The sequence below is a fragment of the Ovis aries genome, chromosome 3, assembly GCF_016772045.2.
Source record: "Ovis aries strain OAR_USU_Benz2616 breed Rambouillet chromosome 3, ARS-UI_Ramb_v3.0, whole genome shotgun sequence".
Taxonomy (NCBI): Eukaryota; Metazoa; Chordata; class Mammalia; order Artiodactyla; family Bovidae; genus Ovis; species Ovis aries.
The window spans coordinates 197,325,549-197,352,460 of NC_056056.1; the positions used below are offsets into that span (position 1 = coordinate 197,325,549).

General features: G+C 37.8%; 1 protein-coding gene across 18 annotated transcripts in view; it reads right to left on the reverse strand.

Moving 5' to 3' along the window:
* The window catches only part of PIK3C2G (phosphatidylinositol-4-phosphate 3-kinase catalytic subunit type 2 gamma), a 668,476-nt gene that overhangs the window by 381,629 nt on the left and 259,935 nt on the right, over nt 1–26,912 (reverse strand). For all 18 annotated transcript variants that reach the window (XM_060413352.1, XM_060413355.1, XM_060413356.1 and 15 more), the window contains 3 exons: nt 21,907–22,009; nt 9,100–9,170; nt 5,857–5,920 (listed from right to left, as the gene is read on the reverse strand). In XM_060413352.1, coding sequence (XP_060269335.1) covers nt 5,857–5,920; nt 9,100–9,170; nt 21,907–22,009 — 238 coding nt within the window. The remainder of the gene's footprint in view (nt 1–5,856; nt 5,921–9,099; nt 9,171–21,906; nt 22,010–26,912) is intronic.

Here is a 26,912-nt window from a genome sequence, read left to right on the forward strand (position 1 = left end):
AGGGGACGACAGAGGATGAGATGATTGGATGGCATCACCGACTCAATGGAAATGGGTTTGGTGGACTCCTGGAATTGGTGACAGATAGCAAGGCCTGGTGTGCTGTGGTTCATGGAGTCACAAAGAGTCGGACACAACTGAGCTACTGAACTGAACTGAAGCAAAAAATTATTTTTTAATTAAGGTATAGACATTGTACTTTTCAAGACATAATGTTATTACACACTTACTAGACTGCAGTGTAAACAAAACTTTTATACGTACTTTAAAATCAAAAAAATTCATGTGATTCACTTTAGTGCCATATTTTCTTTATTGTGGTGGAATAAAACCAAATCTGAAATATCTGAGATGCAAGTTGCTAATGGATGCATACTTCCGTGGTGAAATGGCAAAGATAAGGTACAAAGTGGCTTTTCTTCAAAGAATAACTCTTACGGAGAAAAAAAGAGATATATATAAAGTGGCAAACAGACAGATGTTAGGATACCGGAAATATTTTGTACCAAACTGATTATGTAATAAGATTGCCTATTCAGTTATTTAATTTGTGTGTGTGTACTCTTCCTGTGTTACATAACTTACTGCACAAATCTTAAGTCATCAGATTATGTCATTATTCTGATGAAACTCTTTATATCTCACTTGAAAGTGAAAGTCGCTCAGTCGTTTCTGACTCTTTGTAACCCCATGGACTGTAGCCCACCACGTTCCTCTGTCCATGGAATTCTCCAGGCAAGAACACTGGAGTGGGAATCCATTCTCTTCTTCAGCGCATCTTCCCAAGCCAGAGATCGAACCCAAGTCTTTTCCATTAGCAGGCAGATTCTTTACCGTCTGAGCCACCAGGGAAGCCCACTTGGAATACAAATTATGTTTGGTAGTAATTATCTTCCTTACTGAAGTTCTTTCATGGTTTCTTCTTATTCCTCTCTGGCAGTGTTCTATACATATTAGTAGTTTCAATCTGCCCTTTATTTCTGCTAAGATAGGTTCCAGTTTTGCAAAGGTGTTTTACTTCCTTTTTAACCTAACTTACCTCCTTCATCTCCTTGACTTCTCCTTTTGTGACCTTTTAGCTGGTCCATTTTACTCTATTTTCTAATGATTATTTTTGCTCCTTTCCCTCCTATTATATTCTGTTGTGAATGCAAATCAGTTTGTGACAATTTTCTTCTGGATCATATACAGTCCTCTACTTTAGTGACAGTGTTAAAAACAGTAACTCTAACAATAAAATCACACTTGTACTTATCTTTTGTTAAACATTTTTTATCTTCCAGCCACTGTATAATATTAAGCACATTACATCTACTGCTTTGTTAATTTTTAACAATATTATTTTACTATCTTCACTCTAGTAGTGAATAATATAAGCTCAAGGATGGCTGAATTAAAGCTTACCCCCTGGCAGAATGTTTACACATACATTTGGAATCTCTGCTCCTAAACTCTGTCTTGACTGCCACTCTGGTTAAAGTATGTCTGAAATTGGAAGTTCTGAAAATCCAACAGTCAGTCTGCTTATTACTAAGAAAGCTATTGTCCTAAAAATGCTAAATATATATTATCAGATACCTGTGAGCCCACTTTCTTTCTCCTTTAAATGGAATTTTTGATCTCTGTTTAGAGGCTAAATACTGTTAGATTTTGGTCTTGAGGATGGTGTGAGAAAAGAATTATTCTGCCTTCCTCATTGAGTTAGTTACACCTGAACGATAGAGAGGGGCTTCCCTGTTGGCTCAGTGGCAAAGAATCTGCCTGCAGTGTAGGAGCCTCAGGAGACTTCTGGCTTTGATTCCTGGATCAGGAAAACCCCATGGAGGAAGACATGGCAATCTACTCTGGGATTCTTGCCTAAAGAGTCCCGTGGACCGAAGAGCCTGGCAGGCTACAGTCCATAGGGTCGCAAAGAGTCAGACGTGACTGAAGAGACTTAGCACAGACACACACGAACAATAGAGGTGCCTTTTTTATTTTTCGTCCGATTATCTAGTTGGTATAGCCTCTGAGTCATGCACTTGAAGGTGAAGTGTTTGGAGGCTTTTAGCTCTTTTTATACCAAGCAGATCTTTCATGAAGCCAACCTACATTTTGAAGCATGGATGGATTTTTTTCAATCCAGATCCATTTGGTCTACAATTAGTTCATCAGTTACTAGATCCCAGTGTAAGTATGTCCTCAGTGATAAGGATTGCTAACTTTCTCTAAAGGTCCTACTTGGCATTTAAATAAAAATTTTGGAGACAATGCATTAGAGGTTACTAGGAGAAAGCAACTTTGAATCAGAAGCTGATTCTTCCACCTAGATGGAAATCTGGCTTTTCATTGCTTTCTCCTGGAGATCTACCACTCTGTGTGCTTTATGTGAAAATGCTCTTTTCAGCTAGATTGTTAGCAACTTAAGAGCATGGTTCTGACTTTGATTTCTGTTGATTCCAGTAAATAAATAGTTTAGTAATTTGTACTAAGTAAGCATTAAGTAACACCTCCGGGGAAAATTCTTTTTCTTTCTTCTGTTCTTAATTTCTCCTAAATGTTAGCAATGAATTCAGAATATAGCATAATACAGAAAACATCCCCTAATTATTAGTAGAATAGAAAAGAGGGGGGAAAATTGCCGAAAGGAAAAGCTCTATGTAAATTACTTACAAAATTAGCTGTTTAGCAAGCATAAGTTAGGATGCACAATCTGAAATGTGTCAAATGTAAAATATATCAATAGCCATTGCTGATGAAACAAAATATTTGGAAATTTAAGTTATCCATATTATTCAGTAATATTCATGGCAAATTTATTTGACCTGCTTGTTATTTTGTCAAATCATATAATAATTCAAGTATGAGAAAGATAAAAACATTATTCTTCAAATTTTTAACTATTTTCAGTGTTGATTAAATGCTACTTAATGCACTTGTCAAACAAACAGAAAGTGCAATATTGTAAATTGATAATATCACAGTCTGTTCTCACTTCTTAGATATTTAGCTATTGATGCTTCATAGGAAGAAATGTCATTTAAAAAATTCATTGGTTTACAGAGAGTTCATGTGGAAATTTGCAGACACTGTGGCCTATTTATAAAATAATTTAGATGTGGTGATAATAACTATTTGCCTGTGATAATATAAAGACAGTATTTCTTTGATGGTTTGCCAACTTTTCAGTCATATTGGAAAAACTGCTTTCTTTCAAAAAATGGTTTATTTTAAAGTGAAAGTATTGGAGGCCTCATATATAAGTGATATGATCAAACCACTGCATTTGAAAACTAAATTAATTATCATGGATCTGTGATACATGAGCAGTACTGAGACATTTAGGTAATTAAAATTCATCCATAAGTAAGGCATGATAACCTCCACAGTATATCTGTGTATAGTCAAGAGCCATAAATGATATGGGAATGGAGCCTTAATATGCCCTGGGTACCTGGTATATTTCAAATTCTACACTAGGAAGAATGGCAGTCACAAAGAAATAGTAATTATGACACTTCTATGAGGTTTAAAATGATATAAATAATTGTGAATTGTTTGCACATTCCACATTTTAAATGTCCAGGTTCAGACTAGACTCAAGAAAGAAGTGGAATTAGAGTGAGAGGATTACACTTTGGGAAGGAAGAGGAGTTGTGTGTTTGTCGTCACTGTATCTTTACTTATTGACATGGATTTCATGTGTGAGTTTTGTATCTACATCAAGAAGTGTAATTTATTATTTTCAGAACTGTTTAATGTTTTTTAATATTGGAGATAGCAATTTAATATTGCTTAAGATCTGTACCCTTTGTACAGATATCAAGAGTCATTTGTTTAATGGAAAAAGAAGTCTTCACTTGTTTTAAAAACATTCTCTTACCTCATTTTCTGTAATCATACAGTATTTTATCTGTGGAAAACTAATATGTATGCTGAGCACATCAGGATAAATGCTGGGCTGGATGAGTTACAAGTTGGAATCCAGACAGGCAGGAGAAACATCAATGACCTCAGATGTGCAGATGATACCACTCTAATGGCAGAAAGTGAACAGGAACTAAAGAGCCTCTTGAGGGTGAAGGAGGAGAATAAAAAGCTGGCTTAAAACTAAATATTTTTTAAAAAAACTAAGATTGTGGTATCTAGCTCCATTGTTTCATGGCAAATAGAGGGGGGAAAGTGGAAGCAGTGACAGATTTCCTTTTCTTGGACTCTAAAATCACAGTGGATTGTGACTGCAGCCATGAAATCAGAAGACAGTTGCTTTTTGACAGGAAAGCTTGGAAAACCCTAGACAGTGTGTTGACAAGCAGAGACATTACTCTGCCGATGAAAGTCTGTATAGTCAAGGCTATGGTCTTCCCATTGGTCACATATGGTTGTAGGAGCTGAACTGTAAAGAAGGCAGAACACCAAAGAATTGATGCCTTTGAACTGTGGTGCTGGAGAAGACTCCTGAAAGTCCCTTGGACAGCAAGGAGATCAAACCAGTCAATCTTAAGGGAGATAAACCTTGAATACTTGTTGGAAGGGCTGATGCAGAAGCTGAAATTCCAGTATTTTTGTCATCTGATGTGAACAGCTAACTGAGTGGAAAAGTCCCTAATGCTGGGAAAGACTGAGGGCAAAGGAGAAGAGGGTGCCAGAGGATGAGATGGCTGGATGACATCACTGATGCAGTGGACATGAACTTGGTCAAGCTTCAGGAGATGGTATGGGACAGAGAGGCCTGGTGTGTTGCAGTCCAGGGGATCGCAAGAAGTCAGACATGACTGGAGACTGGAAAACAACAATCCTTCCCTGGAAGAACACACTGTAAGAAATGATTTGCCTACTTTCACTTTTCACTTTCATGCATTGGAGAAGGAAATGGCAACCCACTCCAGTGTTCTTGCCTGGAGAATCCCAGGGATGGGGGAGCCTGGTGGGCTGCCGTCTATGGGGTTGCACACAGTCGGACATGACTGAAGTGACTTAGCAGCAGCAGCAGCAGCAGCAATGGTGACTACAACTTGGATGCCTAATAGGCATTTGATTAGACTGAATCCATTCTTTTCCCTGCCAAGCTAGCTTCTCCTACCTTCACTGTTTAGTTAATTAATGTCTCCATGTGATCAGTCAGCCTCCAGGAATCTGTAGATAGTCTAGGCACTGTGTTTTTCTGTTGTTCACGGTTTTTCACCAAATCATGTAAATTGCACATTTTCGCCTTTTATGAATCTGTCCCTTTCTCCCCATCCCCATATTAGAGCTTTTGTCCATGCCCTCCTCATCTCTTTGGGTTAATGAAATGTCCTATAGTCACCCATCTGTCATTATGCTGCCCTGCATAATGGCTTTATGTCATCAGCTGATAAATTAGAAAATCATTAAATTGTCCATAAAATGTCCTTAAGACCATACATAACTTGATTCCTGCTTCGCCCTTTCATCTGGTCTTTTCATAGGCTTTCACCTTGAACCTTAATCGTAGCCATTCCAGAGTTTCAAAAGGATACAGTTTCTGACTCAAACCAGGTCTATAAACCTGCTCTATTCCTGTTATTTGCTCTAAGTTATCCCTGCTTCTCTGACTTTCCTTCACCACTCCCCTCCCCTGGCTAACACTCATTTTTCAACACTCAGATCAAATAAGTAAAATCGATAACCCTCTTTTGGGTGTCCTATATACACATAGGTCTTTCACAGTACACATGACACTTTATTACATACATCTGGTTACTTGTCTGTTTCGCTATGATAGAATGAAAGCCATTGAAATTTAGATTCTCTGCTTTATAAATCTTTGTATCTTCAGAAATGTGCAAAGTTTTAGTAAAAGAGTAGGTAATAAATGCTTAATGGATCAATTAAGTAAGTAACAAAAATTAATACCTGAGTTTTCAAGAAGTATTTCAGGTCGGAGTCATATTTTTGGATTACTGTTGAGAGACACTGTCTGGAAAGAAAAAAAGAGCTTTGTTTAAAATTGAGTGGTAAAACATTAAATTTAGCAAGTTTATCACAAGTCTTGCTTTGCCCATGATTCTATAGCAAATGTTAAAACCTCTGCATAACTTTAGAGGCTACAAGCATATTTAAAAACCTTAGAACTCAGATTAAATTTTTGACAACCAAACCTCTCAAAGATTGTTCATTATAAGAAACTACTTTTAAGTCAAAATGTCAGTTGCAAAAGGATTCATAAGGAGATAATGACAAATACAACAAGAAATATTAAATATGCAAAAATTTGCAGAGAATTGCTTTCAGAATTAATGACATATTTATCATAGGTGGTATTGTATTTGACCCCAAACCTCTGTGTTTTCCTGGTATTTTTGCTTTTTTCCCTAAGCTCCTCTTAATGCTTCAGCTTCATCACTTCTTAGATGGAACAGATGTGAGTTGAGCAGAGATTCTTCTGGCTTCACTATTCAAAATTATTTTCCCAAATGTTATTGACTTTCCCTTTCTATTTGTCCTGAAAACTCCTGAATTGAATCAAATAATGAACTGTATAACACAAATTCACAATGTTAAAAACACACCAATATATTTTATAGTAGCAGGTAGCCCTGTTTGATCCCCACCCAACTCTGAGTGTCTGCAGCCAACCCTGTCGCTACACAGGCACCTGCAGCTGGTCTTCACAGCCAGGTTTGTGTGTGTACACGACCAGCTCCAGCAGCAACTGCTGTCTGCCCTGGTCCCTATCTGGAGGCACCACTGAGGATCCCAACAGCCCCTGCAGCACTGCAGACCTCCCACAGCACTTGCCAAGGACCACATGGTTGTGGATGCTGTGGAGCCTCGTGACCTGAACTGAGCAGACTTTGTGTTTCTCCCCCACTCCAGACCTGGAGTTGTCTCACAATTCTGTGCTTGGTGCCTTGCACCACTACACGCAGGGTTACAGCACATTTCAGGATACCCTCGCCAGTAAGTGAAGGTCTTTCCATACTGAAGCCAGCTCATACAGCCTGGAAGAGGTGACTGCTGCTTCCTCTGTCCAGCAGCTATGCAAGGCTGTGTGCAGTGAAAAGGTTAGTTGCTCAGTCATGTTCAACTCTTTGTGACCCCATGGACTGTAGCCTTCCAGGTTCTTCTGTCCTTGGGATTCTCCAGGCAAGAATACTGAAGTGAGTTGCCATTCCTTTCTCTGGGGGATCTTCCCCACCCAGGGATATAAAGCTAGAAAATCACAAAAATATCAGGGAAATATGACACCACCCAAAGAATACAGTAGACTTCCAGCAACTGACCCCAAAGAAATGGAGATAAAAGAATTGTCTGATTAAAGCTCTCACAATAATTATTCTAAAGATGCTCAGAGAACTACAAGGGAGCACAGAAAAAGAATTTAATGAATTTAGCATAACAGTGCAAGAAACAAAATGAGAAATTCAGCAAAGAGAAAACACAAGAATCAAATAGAAATGTTTGTGCTAAAGAATACAAGACTGAGCTGAAGAATTTGATAAACTACCAAGCAGAAGATTCCATAAACTTAAAGACAGATTTCTTGAAATCACCCAATCAGAGGAACAACAAAAAGAAGGAAGGGAATGAAGAAATGTCTGTCAACTACACTTCAGTTAAAAATTACTGACAATGAAAAGTTACGGAATAAATCATATGGGTCTCACAGTCAGTTCAGTCACTCAGTTGTGTCTGACTCTTTGCAACCCCATGGATTGCAGCATATCAGTCCAGCATGCAGTTGCCATCACCAACTCCTGGTGCTTGCTCAAACTCATGTCCATCGATTGGGCGATCCCATCCAACCATCTCATCCTCTATTGTCCCCTTCTTCTCCTGCTTTCAATCTTTCCTAGCACAGGGTCTTTTCCAAAGAGTCACAGGCTCCTTTTGTTTCTCTGTGCCCCAGGTAGCATCCACCTACAAGTCACAGCCCTCCACCAAACAGTTCAGAACAAATTTCTGACTCCCAGGGATTCCAGACTTTTTGAAGAATTTGTCCAATTTGATGTTTCTCTCTGCATTTGTTGATGTGGTAGTTGTTGTCTTATAAATTTATTTTGAAACACAACTTTTGATTTAATACACCATTTTGATGGGGACCTATCTGAAGCATATAATTAGTAATACAATAATAATTTAGATTAAGTGATATCAAAAGTCCTCCTTAGTTTTACCCATTCTATGATTTTATGGTATGAGGCTGAATACTGGGGGGAAAGAGAAAGACATGATATTTTAATGAAAGAATGTAGCCTTTGCAAATTGCAGACAGCATTAATTTCACTCTTTCTACTAACAAACTGAATGATCAGCCCTAGATAAGTTATTTAACCTTCCAGAAGTTCAGTTTCCTTTATTCCAAAGTAAGGTAGTATGTATTGTTATGGAGTTAGAGGGAGAATTAGATGAGATAATGTATGCAAAATGTACTAGAACTCCAGGAAGTGATAGCTATTATTAATAGTCACTAAAACAATTTTAACTCACTTTTATATCAGGCTGTGCTTTAGAGAATTTGTGACACGTACCTCCCACACTCCATTTTTTGCTCATTTAGCTCAGAACAACTTTAATTCCTGATAAACTCACCCTGTAGCACTGATACCTTCTCCCAGGTTAGCTTTTTGATATGTCTATTCTTTCAAATAATACATGCATATGTTGAGATATCAGACTCAATTAGGATATGCTCATTTGCTGTCACTTGAGTTTTCCAATTTGAATTCATTCTCCTTTGTTTATAATGTACCAATTATTTTCAAGGAATTCCAGAAAGGAATTTAAAGTAGGAGATGGTGATTTTCAAAGTATGGAAATTCAGTGATACAAAGAGCTTAGTGACATGTGCACAATCAAAATTACCAAATGAATGAGGAAAAAAATCCTCGAAAATGTAATAACCGGTAGCAGAGAGATTTTTAAATGAATGTCAGATTGTTCTGGAAGGTGTTAGCAGCTCTTCAAACGTATCTGAATAGCTGTGAAGAATAGATAATTATTAACAGAATTTGCCAAAGGGAGATATCTATTAAAAGTACAATAGCTTCCACAGTATTAGTGAAAGGATAGTTTTTACAATCAACTGAAAAATATTGTGATTTGGCACTTAAGAAATCAGTCAGTAAGTCTTGGAACAGAAACGAAATGTCTTACCTGGATACTTTCCAGATATGCATAAATTCTAGAAGCTGGTTCAGATAAAACTGACTGTGGTCATCTTCATGCTGTAGATAGCAGGATATATTAATATTTATAGAGTGAAGAGGAATGAATCCCAGATAAAAATAGGTCCGTAACTTCCTACTGTCATTTTATTCACTTCTTTTGATAACCCTCATTTATCATTTTAATATTTTGTTTTAAAGACCTTAGAAGACACTTCTTAACTGTAGAAGCATTCTTTTCAAAAGTGAAGTGGAAAGCTGCTCTTTGGTTGAGGATAAACCCCAAGGACAGTTGAAAAGCATCCTGCCACCACCAAGGTCAAATACGAATTTATCCCAGCAGGAAGGCAGTTTTGACACCAGTTCTCCAATGTACATGTACGTTTTTTCACATTTAGGCCTTGGATCCATGGCAGCATAAGACTTGACAACTTGCCACATTGGCCAGCAGATACAGAATGGAATCCTCTATTTTTCAGATTTTCCATATCTTGCCACCAAAATGTCAGGGTAACTTTCCATCTCATGAACATTGAGTTATGCTAATGAAAGACAACTACTGACGGTATAAATTGCAGGAGTTATCAGATGGCATTGTATTTTTCTCCCAAGATGAGCAGGAACTACTCATCTTAAAATAGCAGACCCCTGATCCACATCTCTGCATTCACACAGATGCACTCTCATCTTAACTCCTTGATCAACTCTTCTGAAATGGGTACCTGTGAAAATCCTATGCAGGTCTGCAGAGGAAGCAAATATACCCCATCATCTTTGCACTTTTTCATCACTCAGAGCCGTTAAGTTTTACAGCCCAATGAGTTCCTTAGTGCCTGGGGTACATATAATCTTGTATGTCAGTACGCACACAATCTAATTTTAAAACTGCCTGTTAGAGTTTCTGACAGAAAACATCAGAAGGAAAACCTTTACATGGCTTAAGGTCAATGGTAAATCAATTTTTATATTGGCTTGTTTTGTGAGGAAGAGGGAGGAAGCTAAGTAACACGGAAAGAATAAGGTCACTGATATCAAAAAGGAAGGCTTTGTATTATTAGAAATGCTAAGGAACTTGGCAACATGAGGCTTACTGTATAGGATTTTACATCCAAGGTTCCTAGTTGATGAAATCTGAAAGTGTGATAGTGATTGAGACAATTTCTCTTTCTGCAGTAGATAAAGCTAAAGTTCAGGCATGGAAAGGACAATAAAAGGGAAGGGAAAAAAGAGAAATTTAAAGTCAAAATACAATAAGATTTGAACTGTAATGTTTCCTTATTTCAGAGACTTCCCTGGTGGCTCAGTGCTAAAGAATCAACCTGCAATGCAGGAGACATGGGAGATGCAGGTTTGATCCCTGGGTCAGGAAGATCCCCTGGAGGAGGAAACGGCAACCCAGTCCAGTATTCTTGCCCAGGAAATCCCATGGACAGAGGACCTGGGGAGCTGCAGTCCATAGGGTTGCAAGGACTTGGACATGACTGAGCACACCTGCACTTATTACTCAGCCGTTAAAAAGAATACATTTGAATCAGTTCTGATGAGATGGATGAAACTGGAGCCGATTATACAGAGTGAAGTAAGCCAGAAAGAAAAACACCAATACAGTATACTAACACATATATATGGAATTTACAAAGATGGCAATGATGACCCTGTATGCAAAACAGCAAAAAAGACACAGATGTGTATAGCGGACTTTTGGACTCAGAGGGAGAGGGAGAGGGTTGGATGATTTGGGAGAATGGCATTGAAACATGTATACTATCATGTAAGATTCGAATCACCAGTCTATGTCCGATGCAGGATACAGCATGCTTGGGGCTGGTGCACGGCCATGACCCAGAGGGATGTTGTGAGGAGGGAGGTGGGAGGGGGGTTCATGTTTGGGCTCGCATGTACACCCGTGGTAGATTCATGTCAATGTATGGCAAAACCAATACAGTATTGTAAAAGTAAAAATAAAAATTAAAAAAAAAACAAACACACCAAAGCAGTATAGAAATAATATGACATATTTACATCTTTTGGTATAGCATAATCATATTCATTTAAAAGCTACTTTACTTGGCTTCCAGAGATACTTTTTGGGGCAGGGGAATTGTCCTTTTTCATATAGTCACTTAAAAGAAAAAAAAAACAAACAACAATTTATCTAAAGGATCTCAAAGAGTTGGAGGAAAATTTGAGCACATATCCTTGGAATGTATTCTGCAGTTTACTTTTCTCCAAAGCTGAAAGCCATACCTTTGTTTTAGTGAAAAACACTAAGGTGTTTTTTTCTTTTTTTCCTTTTTTTCATACAGAAATCTATAGCTTTACATATTCTGTGAAGGCTTCCTTGAGCTATAAAGAAATCTTAATTTTCTGATTAATATCTACAATGTTGGCAATACTTTAGGTCAGACCCAAAAGACATAAAAGAAGGAAAAAAAAAGTTTCCATCATTTGTGCCATTTCTAATCAAGACAGGAATTTAAAAATTTTGAAATCTAGGATGATCTCTAAAGAATATCAACCAGTTTTGTGAAGAATCTCCTGGAACATGAATTAAATCATCATCTGTTCAGTTCAGATAAGTTGCTCAGTCGTGTCCGACTCTTTGCAACCCCATGAATCGCAGCACACCAGGTCTCCATGTCCATCACCACCTCCCGGAGTTCACTTAGACTCACATCCATCAGGTCAGTGATACCATCCAGTAATCTCATCCTCTGTCGTCCCCTTCTCCTCCTGCCCCCAATCCCTCCCAGCATCAGAGTCTTTTCCAATGAGTCAACTCTTCGCATGAGGTGGCCAAAGTACTGGAGTTTCAGCTTTAGCATCATTTCTTCCAAAGAAATCCCAGGACTGATCTCCTTCAGAATGGACTGGTTGGATCTCCTTGCAGTCCAAGGGAATCTCAAGAGTCTTCTCCAACACCACGGTTCAAAGGCCTTAATTCTTCAGCGCTCAGCTTTCTTCACAGTCCAACTCTCACATCCATGCATGACCACTGGAAAAACCATAGCCTTGACTAGATGGACCTTTGTTGGCAAAGAAATGTCTCTGCTTTTGAATATGCTATCTAGGTTGGTCACAACTTTTCTTCCAAGGAGTAAGCGTCTTTTAATTTCATTGCTGTAGTCACCATCTGCAGTGATTTTTGAGCCCCCCCCCCCAAAATAAAGTCTGACACTGTTTCCACTATTTCCCATCTATTTCCCATGAAGTGATGGGACAAGATGCCATGATCTTCGTTTTCTGAATGTTGAGCTTTAAGCCAACTCTTTCTCTCTCCACTTTCACTTTCATCAAGAGGCTTTTTAGTTCCTCTTCACTTTCTGCCATAAGGGTGGTGTCATCTGCATATTTGAGGTTATTGAGATTTCTCCCGGCAATCTTGATTCCAGCTTGTGCTTCTTCCAGCCCAGCGTTCCTCATGATGTACTCTGCATATAAGTTAAATAAGCAGGGTGACAATATACAGCCTTGACGTACTCCTTTCCCTATTTGGAACCAGTCTGTTGTTCCATGTCCAGTTCTAACTGTTGCTTCCTGACCTGCATACAGATTTCTCAAGAGGCAAGTCAGGTGGTCTGGTATTCCCATTGCTTGAAGAATTTTCCACAGTTTATTGTGATCCACACAGTCAAAGGCTTTGGCATAGTCAATAAAGTAGAAATAGATGTTTTTCTGGAACTCTCTTGCTTTTTCGAATATCCAGTGGATGTTGGCAATTTGGTCTCTGGTTCCTCTGCCTTTTCTAAAACCAGTTTGAACATCAGGAAGTTCACGATTCATGTACTGCTGAAGCCTGGCTTGGAGAATTTTGAGCATTACTTTACTAGCGTGTGAAGATGAGTGCAATTGTGTGGTAGTTTGAGCATTCTTTGGCATTGCCTTTCTTTGGGATTGGAATGAAAACTGACCTTTTCCAGTCCTGTGGTCACTGCTGAGTTGTCCAAATTTGCTGGCATATTGAGTGCAGCACTTTCACAGCATCATCTTCAGGATTTGAAATAGCTGAACTGCAATTACATCACCTCCACTAGCTTTGTTCGTAGTGATGCTTTCTAAGGCCCACTTGACTTCACATTCCAGGATGTCAGGCTCTAGATTAGTGATCACACCATCATGATTATCTGGGTTGTGAAGATCTTTTTTTGTATAGATCTTCTGTGTATTCTTGCCACCTCTTCTTAATATCTTCTGCTTCTGTTAGGTCCATGCCATTTCTGTCCTTTATCGAGTCCATCTTTGCACGAAATGTTCCCTTGGTGTCTCTAATTTTCTTGAAGAGGTCTCTAGTCTTTCCCATTCTGTTGTTTTCCTCTATTTCTTTGCATTGATCGCTGAAGAAGGCTTTCTTATCTCTTTTTGCTATTCTCTGGAACTCTGCATTCAGATGCTTATATCTTTCTTTTTCTCCATTGCTTTTCACATCTCTTATTTTCACAGCTATTTGTAAGGCCTCCCCAGACAGCCATTTTGCTTTTTTGCATTTCTTTTCCATGGAGATGGTCTTGATCCCTGTCTCCTTTACAATGTCATAAGCCTCAGTCCATAGTTCATCAGGCACTCTATCTATCAGATCTAGTCCCTTAAATCTATTTCTCACTTCCACTGTATAATCATAAGGGATTTGATTTAGGTCATACCTGAATGGTCTAGTGGTTTTCCCTACTTTCTTCATATATCAATATAGTAGGAGTCAGTTTAAAATAAGAAAGCCATCATCTATTGTAATGCTTTTTACAATTTAAAAAAAAAAAACTCTGAAATATCCCCTGAACAGTGTTGGTATCAATAAACTTAATAAAATGACTGTGTGTCTGTGACTCAGCTCACTAAGCTCAGCCGAGAGGATTTACCCCACGTCCGAGGTCGGGGCAGCGGCCGGGAGGAGCAACCGGAGGAGCAGTGACTGCATGGGCATGGGAGGGCCTAGAGGAGCTATCCCACATTGAAGGTCAGGAAGGATGGTGGTAAGCAGACACCCCTCGTCCAAGGTAAGGAGCAGCGGCTGTAAGGTAAGGAGTGCTTTGCTGGAACAGCCGTGAAGAGATACCCCACACCCAGGGTAAGAGAAACTCAAGTAAGATGGCAGGTGTTGCAAAGGGCATCAGAGGGCAGACACACTGAAACCATACTCACAGAAAACTAGTCAATCTAATCACACTAGGACCACAGCCTTGTCTAACTCAATGAAACCAAGCAATGAAACCAAGACGGGCGGGTCATGGTGGAGAGGTCTGACAGAATGTTGTCCACTGGAGAAGGGAATGGCAAACCACTTCAGTATTCTTGCCCTGACAACCCCACGAAAAGTATGAAAAGGCAAAATGATAGGATACTGAAAGAGGAACTCCCCACGTCAGTAGGTGCCCAATATGCTACTGGAGATCAGTGGAAAATAACTCCAGAAAGAATGAAGGGATGAAGCCAAAGCAAAAACAATACCCAGCTGTGGATGTGACTGGTGATAGAAGCAAGGTCCGATGCTGTAAAGAGCAATATTGCATAGGAACCTGGAATGCTAGGTCCATGAATCAAGGCAAATGGGAAGTTTTCAAACAAGAGATGGCAAGAGTGAACGTCAACATTCTAGGAATCAGCGAACTAAAATGGACTGGAATGGGTGACTTTAACTCAGATGACCATTATATCTACTACTGCGGGCAGGAATCCCTCAGAAGAAATGGAGTAGCCATCATGGTCAACAAAAGGGTCTGAAATGCAGTAATTGGATGCAATCTCAAAAACTACAGAATGATCTCTGTTCGTCTCCATGGCAAACCATTCAATATCACAGTTATCAAGTCTATGCCCCAACCAGTAACACTGAAGAAGCTGAAGTTGAAAGGTTTTATGAAGACCTACAAGACCTTTTAGAACTAACACCCAAAAAAAGATGTCCTTTTCATTATAGGCGACTGGAATGCAAAAGTAGGAAGTCAAGAAACACCTGGAGTAACAGGCAAATTTGGCCTTGGAATGCCGAATGAAGCAGGGCAAAGACTAATAGAGCTTTGCCAAGAGAATGCACTGGTCATAGCAAACGCCCTCTTCCAACAACACAAGAGAAGACTCAACACATGGACATCACCAGATAGTCAACACCGAAATCAGATCAAACAAAGCTAGCGGAGGTGATGGAATTCCAGCTGAGATGTTTCAAATCCTGAGAGATGATGCTGTGAAAGTGCTGCACTCAATATGCCAGCAACTTTGGAAAACTCAGCAGTGGCAACAGGACTGGAAAAGGTCAGTTTCCATTCCAATGCTAAAGAAAGGCAATGCCAAAGAATGCTCAAACTACCACACAATTGCACTCATCTCACATGCTAGTAAATAATGCTCAAAATTCTCCAAGCCAGGCTTCAGCAATACATGAACCATGTACTCCCTGATGTTCAAGCTGGTTTTAGAAAAGGCAGAGGAACCAGAGACCAAATTGCCAACACCAACTGGATATTCAAAAAAGCAAGAGAGTTCCAGAAAAACATCCATTTCTGCTTTATTGACTATGCCAAAGCCTTTGACTGTGTGGATCACAATAAACTGTGGAAAATTCTGAGAGAGATGGGAATACCAGACCACCTGACCTGCCTCTTGAGAAATCTGTATGCAGGTCAGGAAGCAACAGTTAGAACTGGACATGGAACAACAGACTGGTTCCAAATAGGGAAAGGAGTACGTCAAGGTTGTATATTGTCACCCTGCTTATTTAAGTTATATGCAGAGTACATCATGAGGAACGCTGGGCTGGAAGAAGCACAAGCTGGAATCAAGATTGCCGGGAGAAATCTCAGTAACCTCAGATATGCAGATGACACCACCCTTATGGCAGAAAGTGAAGAGGAGCTAAAACGCCTCTTGATGATAGTGAAAGGGGAGAGCAAAAAAGTTGGCTTAAAGCTCAACATTCAGAAAACGAAGATCACGGCATCCGGTCCCATCACTTCATGGGAAATAGATGGGGAAACAGTGGAAATAGTGTCAGACTTTATTTTTTGGAGCTCAAAAATCACTGCAGATGGTGACTGCAGCCATGAAATTAAAAGACGCTTATTCCTTGGAAGAAAAGTTGTGACCAACTTAGATAGCATATTCAAAAGCAGAGACATTACTTTGCTGACTAAGGTCCGTCTAGTCAAGGCTATAGTTTTCCTGTGGTCATGTATGGATGTGATAGTTGGACTGTGAAGAAAGCTGAGCACCGAAAAATTAAGGCCTTTGAACCGTGGTGTTGGAGAAGACTCTTGAGATTCCCTTGGACTGCAAGGAGATCCAACCACTCCAATCTGAAGGAGATCAACCCTGGGATTTCTTTGGAAGGAGTGATGCTAAAGCTGAAGCTCCAGTACTTTGGCCACCTCACGCGAAGAGTTGACTCATTGGAAAAGACTGATGCTGAGAGGGATTGGAGGCAGAAGGAGAAGGGGACAACCAAGGATGAGATGGCTGGATGACATCACCATCCTGATGGACGTGAGTCTGAGTGAACTCCGGGAGATGGTGATGGACAGGGAGGCCAGGCGTACTGTGATTCATGGGGTCACAGAGTCGGACACGACTGAGCGACTGAACTGACTGACTGATATTCTTTGCAGCCAAAGATGGAGAAGGTCTATACAGTCAAGAAAAACAAGACCAGGAGCAGACTGTGGGTCACATCATTAACTCCGTATTACCAAATTCAGACTCAAATTTAAGAAAGTAGGGAAAACCACTAGACCATTCAGGTATGACCTAAATCAAATCCCTTATGATTATACAGTGGAAATGAGAAATAGATTTAAGGGACTAGATCTGATAAAGTGCCTCATGAACTATGGAATGAGGTTCGTGACATTGTACAGGAGACAGGGATCAAGACCATCGCCATGGAAAAGAAATGCAAAAAAGCAAAATGGCTGTCTGGGGAGGCCTTACAAATAGCTGTGAAAAGAAGAGAAGCGAAAAGCAAAGGAGAAAAGGAAAGATATAAGCTTCTGAATGCAGAGTTCCAGAGAATAGCAAGAAGTGATAAGAAAGCCTTCTTCAGCGATCAGTGCAAAGAAATAGAGGAAACAACAGAATGGGAAAGACTAGAGACCTCTTCAAGAAAATTAGAGACACCAAGGGAACATTTCATGCAAAGATGGGCTCGGTAAATGACAGAAATGGCATGGACCTAACAGAAGCAGAAGATATTAAGAAGAGGTGGCAAGAATACACAGAAGAACTGTACAAAAAAGATCTTCACGACCCAGATAAACATGATGGTGTGATCACTAATCTAGAGCCTGACATCCTGGAATGTGAAGTCAAGTGGGCCTTGGAAAGCATTGCTACAAATAACGCTAGTGGAGGTGATGTAATTGCAGTTCAGCTATTTCAAATCCCGAAGATGATGCTGTGAAAGTGCTGCACTCAATATGCCAGCAAATTTGTAAAACTCAGCAGTGGCCACAGGACTGGAAAAGGTCTGATTTCATTCCAATCCCAAAGAAAGGCAATGTCAAAGAATGCTCAAACAATTGCACTCATCTCACATGCTAGTAAAGTAATTCTCAAAATTCTCCAAGCCAGGCTTCAGGAATACATGGATCATGAACTTCCTGATGTTCAAACTGGTTTTAGAAAAGGCAGAGGAACCAGAGACCAAATTGCCAACATCTGCTGGATCATGGAGAAAGCAAGAGAGTTCCAGAAAAACATCTATTTCTACTTTATTGACTATACCAAAGCCTTTGACTGTGTGGATCACAATAAACTGTGGAAAATTCTGAAAGAGATGGGAATACCAGACCACCTGACTTGCCTCTTGAGAAATCTGTATGCAGGTCAGGAAGCAGGAATTAGAACTAGACATGGAACAACAGACTGGTTCCAAATAGGGAAAGGAGTACGTCAAGGCTGTATATTGTCACCCTGCTTTTTTTTAACTTATATGCAGAGTACATCCTGAGAAACGCTGGACTGGAAGAAACATAAGCTGGAATCAAGATTGCCAGAAGAAATCTCAATAACCTCAGATATGAAGATGACACTAGCCTTATGGCAGAAAGTGAAAAGGAACCAAAATCCTCTTGATGAAAGTGAAAATGGAGAGTGAAAAAGTTGGCTTAAAGCTCAACATTCAGAAAACGAAGATCATGGCATCTGGTCCCATCACTTCATGGAAAATAGATGGGGAAACAGTGGAAATAGTGTCAGACTTTATTTTTGGGGGCTCAAAAATCACTGCAGATGGTGACTACAGCAATGAAATTAAAAGACGCTTACTCCTTGGAAGAAAAGTTATGACATACCTAGATAGTATACTTAAAAGCAGAGACATTACTTTGCCGACTAAGGTCCGTCTAGTCAGTTCAGTTCAGTTCAGTCACTCAGTCGTGTCCGACTCTTTGCGACCCCATGAATCGCAGCATGCCATGCCTCCCGGTCCGTCACCATCTCCTGGAGTTCACTCAGACTCACATCCATCGAGTCTGTGATGCCATCCAGCCATCTTATCCTCAGTCTTCCCCTTCTCCTCCTGCGCCCAATCCCTCCCAGCATCAGAGTCTTTTCCAATGAGTCAACTCTTTGCATGAGGTGGGCAAAGTACTGGAGCTTCATCTTTAGCATCATTCCTTCCAAAGAAATCCCAGGGTTGATCTCCTTCAGAATGGACTGGTTGGATCTCCTTGCAGTCCAAAGGGCCCTCAAGAGTCTTCTCCAAGGCTATGGTTTTTCCTGTGGTCATGTATTGATGTGAGAGTTGGACTATGAAGAAGTCTGAGCACCAAAGAATTGATGGTTCTGAACTCTGGTGTTGGAGAGGAATGGGGTGCAGGAGGAGAAGGGGACAACCGAGGATGAGATGGCTGGATGGCATCACTGACTCGATGGACGTGATTCTGAGTGAACTCCGGGAGATGTTGATGGACAGGGAGGCCTGGCGTGCTGCGATTCATGGGGTCGCAAAGAGTTGGACATGACTGAGAGACTGAACTGAACTGAACTGATCATTATAGTTCCAATATTACATAGAAAGAATATTGTCAAGCCACTTTTATGTTGTTTAAGTAGAAAGAAAATTTAATTATACACAATGTTTAGCATACAGCTGAAATTATGAAAATCATAGGCAATTTTGGCATCATTTTAAATAGAATTAAGATAGAAGACCATTCACCGTTTGCTTAGCATAGATTTATAAAAGAAAAAGAATCATGGGCCATTTATTTTAAATATAGCCATTCAGACAATGAAGAAGGATTGCAAACTCTTTAACTCTCTCAGTTATATCCAGTTATATTAAATTGATTAACATGCTTATCTAGTCTTGAAAGAGGATTTTATAAAACCAGGCAATTAGTTTTTATTTTTTTCGACTGTAAGATTTTCAAGTGAAATTATAATTTAACCTACTTGGTGGGTACTAAAAGTTCATAACAAAATGTGTGATATATCAGAGTGCAACATATGCATCATGTTGACATAACACACCAGTGTCCAGACTCTCATATTTTCAATATCATGAGTAAGTTTTTGAAATGTACGAATGTCTTAACTAACGTTAGGGTGGTCTAATGTTTAAGACTTTGCCTTCCAATGCAGGGGAAGTCAATTTGATCCCTGATTGGAGAGCTAAGAGCCCACATGTCTTGTGACCAAAAAACTGAAAAAAGAAAAGTAATGCTGTAACAAATTCAATAAAGTCTGTCGTGGATACATGTTGATGTATGGCGAAAACAATACAATATTGTAAAGTAATTAACCTCCAATTAAAATAATATAATTTATATTTAAAAAAAAAAAGAGGCAGAAAGAGCCAGCCAGACAGACAACTGAGGGGAGTTGAATTTAAAAAAAAAAAAAAAGAAAAAAAGGGCCCACATCAAAAAAATCTTTAGAACTTCCCTAGTGGCTCAGCGGTAAAGAATCCGCCTGCCAGTGCAGGAGATGGAGATTTGGTCCCTGAACTGGGAAGATCGTGCAGACCACAGAGCAACTAAGCCCACGCCCCACAACTATTGAGCCTGTGCTGCAGTGCCTGGGAGCCACAGCTACTGAAGCCGTAATGCCCGAGAGTGCGTGCTTCGGACAACGATAAGCCTGTGCACCAAAACCCACTTGCCGCACCTAGAGAAAAGCCCACAGAGCAGTGAAAACCCAACACAACCAAAATAAGTAAATAGTATTATTTTTAAAAGTTTAAAAAAAGACTACAATATCATATAGTCTAACATTCTATAGTGTTTGTTTTGGGGCTGCTATGAATTAATACATGCAGAGCACTAATAACAGTGCCTGGCACCTAATATATACTTAATGTGGTTAATTATCATTAAATATCCTGTCATGGCCCAGGCTTTGGGATATGTGGGTACAGCTGTGGAAAACAAAACAAAGCCAAAAAAACATAAAGGTAGACTTTTGACTAATTGCTCTGACACCCACATCTAAAACGTTTGAGTATATACCATAAATTCTCAGTGGAGACTCACTGACTGGGCTTAGATCCAAGTCTCTGCTTACTAGTTCCATGAATGTGACCTGAGAAAGGTCATGAGTTCCTTGGGATCAGTGTCCTTATTGACACCTGGAATTGTTGTAAACAGTAAATGTGATGTAAATGTTAAAGTTTCAGATATAAAATACATGTTCAGGACATATTATATCAAAGTAGTGGAGTTATATGCATTAATACATGTTCAGGACATATTATATCAAAGTAGTGGAGTTATATGCATTTAAGTATAAACTTTAATTTACATGAAACTGAAATGTTAGTGATTTGTGAATTACTACCAGTGACATTCTTTTTAACAATTATTCAGCTTCTAAATAAGAGTAGGAGTTAGGATTATACATTTTCTCCTCCTCCTGTTGAAATGAAGCATGATAATTTCAGCTTTTTCATCAACACCGAGGACAACTTGAAGACACTTAGGTTTATTAATATTAAGGGTATTAGTTACTTTATAATGCTTCTTTGTGGAAATTTCAGATGCATAGCCCCAGAGCCATCAACGCTGAGTTGGGTATGAGTTCCAAAAGATATTTCTAAACAACTCTCTTTTGGCCTCATTATGTTGTGTTCCACATAGATATATTGCAAACTAATGCACTACCTGACACTTTTTATGGTGAAGCACCCCAAACTAGAAAAAAAAGTCATGCATTGGAAATCTGTTATCTGAGGTAAATGACAGTGATGGGAGTTTTGCTTAAAGTAGGTAATTGGAAGATTCTATAGATAAAAACTGCTAAAAATCAAAGGTTACTGCATACTGTGCAATTTGGGTTTGATGTAACTCAAGACATCACACAGGGAATAAAATTTATATCTAACAGCACGAATCTGTCATTAAAGCACAGTAATTTCTTTCTAAGGAGTTTTTTATATATATTATAAATATTAATCTGTCCTGATTTAAACTGTGTTGATACCACCATTGTCTTCAAATAGAGCAAGAGTTGTGTTATTTTGCTCCCTTCAATGGTTTCCCCATCACATTTTCTGTCCCATTCATTTACTATGGATTCTTATATGAATATGATAACATTAATAAGTTACTCATAAATGACTTTTCAAGAAACCAGTTGATTTATTATACTGAGGTTGCAGTATGCTGTACATGTAATTGCTTTAGTCCAAATTGTTAATAGACATATTGACATATATTTCATTATGTTTCAGTAAATATATTCAAATAAATACATGTTCATTAAGCCATGTAATCCCAAAATGGCAACAATCCATAACAATGGGAACACTGTCCTTAAAGAACCCATTTGCTAACTGATGCCAATGATGCCAATGCTAAGAAAGTCTCACCTTTCGAGATAATGTTCCTGGAGTGTCTCTCTTTTTCTGTAGATGAAGTTGAAGAACAGATTTATTTTTCTGAAATATTCTGTGGCTTCCCAAATAGTGATCACTGAAAGAGAAAAAAAAAATGAACATAATTATTCTCTTACTATTCCCCCAGTATATGTTTTCCTCCTTGACTCTATGTCATTTTATCTTATTTTTAGAACTTAGTCTGATAAAAGTTTAAATGTATCTTTAGTTTTCTGTCTGTCTACCTCTCTATCATGGTTTTCCAGGTGGTCAGTGGTAAAGAATCTGCCTGCCAATGCAGGAGACATGAGTTTGATTCCTGGGTCAGAAAGATCCCTCCTGGAGGAAGAAATGGCAGCCCAGTCCAGTATTCTTGCTTGATAACTCCCTGGACAGAAGAGCCTGGCAGGCTACAGTTCATAGAGTTGCAAGGAGTCAGACACAACTGAATGACTGTGCCTTAACTATCTGTCTATCTATCTTTCTATCTCTAGTGTGCATGTGTATGTAGACGTATAGAGACATGTCTCCTCATATTCAGTTTTAAAGGCAAGATATACTTATTTTCAAACTCATTGTTACAAAAAATGACTAGACACCTTTAGAATGGATATGATAAAGAACCCATATTCAGAGTTAGTTTTATCTGGCCATCTCAAAGCTGACCACAGCATGCTTCTGGGAGGTCTAATTGATGCCACAAAATGTATGTGGGGATCACTTGTAACAAGGAAGCAGAGCCTTGTGGTAGAAATATCACAAGTTTAGAGACAGATGTACTAGCTCTTTGACCTTAGGCCAATTAAACTATCTGAAGCACAATATTTTTCCTTTAGACTTGGGATATTAATGTGTACGTCAAAGGCTTGATAAGCAGATTAAATAAAAATATTACGCATTTCAGACATTTTTAATGGTGTAATTTTATTTTGTTTTCCTCCCTCCCTTCCTTTCTTCCTTCCATCCTTCCTTCCTTCCTCTCTCTCTCTCTCTCTCTCTCTAAATATTTCCTAATCACAGATGAAATAATAAACAAAACAACCTATTGCTATCCATAGGGCCCTTATATTGTTCCTTGGGTTATTTCTACTGTGAATCTAGACATAAGACATGGCCAGTGTATTCCCTCAGTTTTTGGAATCATTGATTTCTGCCTTCCTCCAAGGGCTATTCTCGTATTCTATCACATATACTCAGGTTCGTCTTTTCACTTCCTCCAACCCCAACTTTTTTTTTTTTTTTTTTCATGCTTATACTTCTGAAATTCCTCTGAAGTTCCTCTTCCTATTTTGGGAACCACTTTAAGAGTAGTGACCCATCTTGCTTTCAAAGCTTCCTTGAATTTCAGATAACAATGAATAAACATTTTTAGTCTAAGTATGTTTGAAACATACACTAAGAAAAATGGAAATTTTTAAAATTTGAGTTTAACTGAAAATTCTGTATATTTATTTGCTAAATGTGTCAGTTCAATTCCTTTCTAAAAGTCAGCCCTAGTTCTTCCCTTATCTTTGCCTCAAGTGTGGTGAGGAGAGGGGTAAGGTCTGGCTAATTTTCAGATTTTGGAAGGAATTTTTTCCCCCTATAAATTTTCTTAAAAAAAAAAAGTTATAGGAATATATTCTCAGGAAAAACATTTGAATTATACTAAATTGTGGACAATAAAAAAGATCTTAAAATTATTCTCTTTCCTTTTGTCCAAAACAATAGTTAACAAAAGTTTATTGCACTTAAAAAAAAGAAGATAGGCTGAGATAAATGGTCAAGCACACATACATTTATGTTAAAAATAAGATCATTTTTATTTTAGCTGTGTCTCTAACTTGTAGCTAAATTTCTTTTAATTTATTTTTGGACACTAACTTTTTTGTTTCTGGCATGTCGCATGGTACTCAGGATTTTAATTTCCCAATCTGGGAATCAAACTCTTGTCCTCTGCAGTGGAAGCACAGAGTACCAAGCGATGGAACGTCAAGGAATTCCTGAGACTTTGCTTCTTGATCACAAAATTTAAACTATTCCATTCATAGCAATACCATCTGCTGTGTTATTGAAGGTTTATATTAAACATATTTGTTTTAAAATTTTTCCCTTTATTCTTTGGGATTATTTGAACCCTGAATCTCTTTTTCCTCTATCTTTAGAAGCTTAGAAGACACAAATAATTTTAATCTTCTACTGGTTAACTATTTTTTAAAATAAAACATATCTTAAATCTTTTCCACTTCAACATCAATTTAATCATAATTTATATCACATTCTCAAATAAATCTTAGAGCTTAATATGACTTCATTTCTATTTCATAATACTATGGTTGCCCAAAAAGAGATCATTTCAACTTTTTCCAGATTCTTTTATAATTTACTGGATGCAATAAAAATATAGTAGATCAGTTGATCCAAAAAGTTAGAAATGGAAATTATAAAAAATATCTTAATATACTTTATTTTTAAGCTAAAAATAGTCTCTCAATAACCAAAGTCTTCATGCTAGAATGAAGTTGTTGATATAGGATGAAGCATCTGTTGATTACAATTTTGTGTCTTCTGGCATAAAACAAATCTATAATTATCTTTAATTTTCAGCTCCAGCTTCCAACCTGAATAGAGAATTGATTTAGATTCCTGTGCTTATTATTCTAATCTTTTGAAGTTGTTTCCTCCACACTTAATTCAGCAGTAGTGGTTTTAATGATCTGTCTGGAATGTATTTGTTGAGTAAAGAGGGATTTACAGCTCCAATTTTAGACATTTTTTTTCAATATAATAACAATTTGCCCAAATATTCTTAAATTAACAAGGACTTTTTTTTTAATCTCTGACCTTTTGCATTTAACACATGAACAATTTTCATAAATATCCAATATTTCTGGACTCTAAATACTTCATGAATCCATATATTTATTCCTGTCCAGTACCAAATTGCTTCAATTATTTAATTTTCTAGCATATTTTGAAGTTTGGAAATAAATAAAAGTAATAATTTTAAAAAATTATATTATCTTTCCATGATTTCTCTTTCAGAATAATTTTGAAATTAGTGTGGTAGTATTAAAGAGAAATTCTAATATAATGTTGACTTATATTTCATTTATGGAATTTATAAGAAGAGTTGGCCTTTGTATAACATTGAATTCTTCCAAGGATAATATATTTCTACATGCAATCTGATTCTCTTCTATACCTTTGAGTAAACTGATAGTTTTCTTCCAAGTAGGTTTTAAAAGTATGCCTTTTGCAAGATATTTTATAGTTTCTGTTCTATTACAAATCAAAGATTTTTTCCATAATATTTATTAGTTGAGTTTATTTGCTGATTTTTCTTATGGACTCCTGTTGTAATACCTGAAAGTTTTTCAGTTGATGTTTTTTGGCTTTTCTAAGTAGAAAGCTATATTCTTTTAAAATAATTGCAATTTTATTACCTTCCAAAAGCAAAAAGCTTCCTTTTGATTCTTTATTCTATTGTGATGGCTAGGATGCTTGGCAGACTTTTGAGTAGTAGTAATGAAAATAGATATCCTTCTCTTTTTCTTGACTGTATGGAGAATGCATCAGATGATTAACAGATATGGTATCTGCTGCATTCCTGGTCTATACTTTTGTTGCCTATTTTGTTAATTTTTTTTTAAATTATGAAAAGGTTCAAATTTTATTTAATGAGTTTTTGCATTCACTGAGTACATCATATTGAGAGGATCTTTTTTTCCTTGAGTGTATTAATATATTAATTGTATCAATAGACTTTTTCTATGTATAATTATTTTTACATTCTTGAGTAATTTAATTTTCAAATTTTTAAAGTCTCTTTTTGTATATAGGAAAATCTAAATTGGCCTATAATCTTAATGTTTGTGTTAATATTTATTTGTTTTAGACATTACTATTAATCTATCTTTATAAAGTGCATACATCTTATTCTCTGTCCTGGCACAGTTTATATAATTGAGAATTATCTATTCCCCCAAGGTTTGATGCAATTTGCCTAAAACTACATTTTCTACTCCCCACTGTTCTTTGTTCTGTTTCACGTTTATACTTCTCCTTGAGCTAATTTTGAAAATTCATGATTCCTTAGGAAATTATCTATTTTTTATAAAGTTGTCAAACAAATGTCCCAAGTCCGTTCTATTTTAAAAGTCTTCTGACATTTACCTGGGAGCGCTACAATCCCCTTGCGATCTTTCTGTCCTTTCCATCTTATCACTCTTTCTTGTTTTACCAGAAGTTTTATTATTAATATTTTTTCCTGTCCTTTCATGAGAATTTTGGTGGGCTGCGGGTAGATTTGCATTTTCACTCTAATGTATTAATCCAATTCTGAAGATAAATAATTATTTTAATTATGGGAATGATTTTACATGAGAAGAGAGCTCCAAAACTGGAAAGGAAGTACTTTTCTGCTCAGCTCTTTCATTTGCAATTAAAGACACTGAGTTCAAGAATCTAAGATCAGAAATTAGAACATAAATATTTGGAGTAAATATAGCATGCATGAAGTTTATTTATAGAGTTAAGCTTTCCTGTTATAATGTGATATACATATTTCTTCTTATAAAATGGGGCGGGGGAATTAAGGTGTTCTGCAAACATTGGGCTAAAAATAAAACATCTCATGGGAAAATAGAACTGTAAGAGACCACTCAAATCAATACAGGTCTACGCAGAGTTCATGTGTTTGTGTGCATTCACACAGAGACACCTTAGTACAGAACACTAGCATGGTCTTAAAAGACACATTTAATTTCAAAAATTAAAAAATATGTGTATAGTAAAATAGACCTGACTTTTAAAAATGTCTTTAACTTGGTGAAAGAGAATATATAGAAAACCTTGATGCTGCTGAATATAGAGATGAGGGTGAAATGTACAACAATTGTAGAGAATTCTTCAATAAGCATTTTCAAGACTGTGAAATCAAGCTGGGGGAGGGGATGCATGTTTTCTGGGTGAATAGTCACAGTCACTGGTACAGTATTGTCACTCTCAGCAGCTTTATG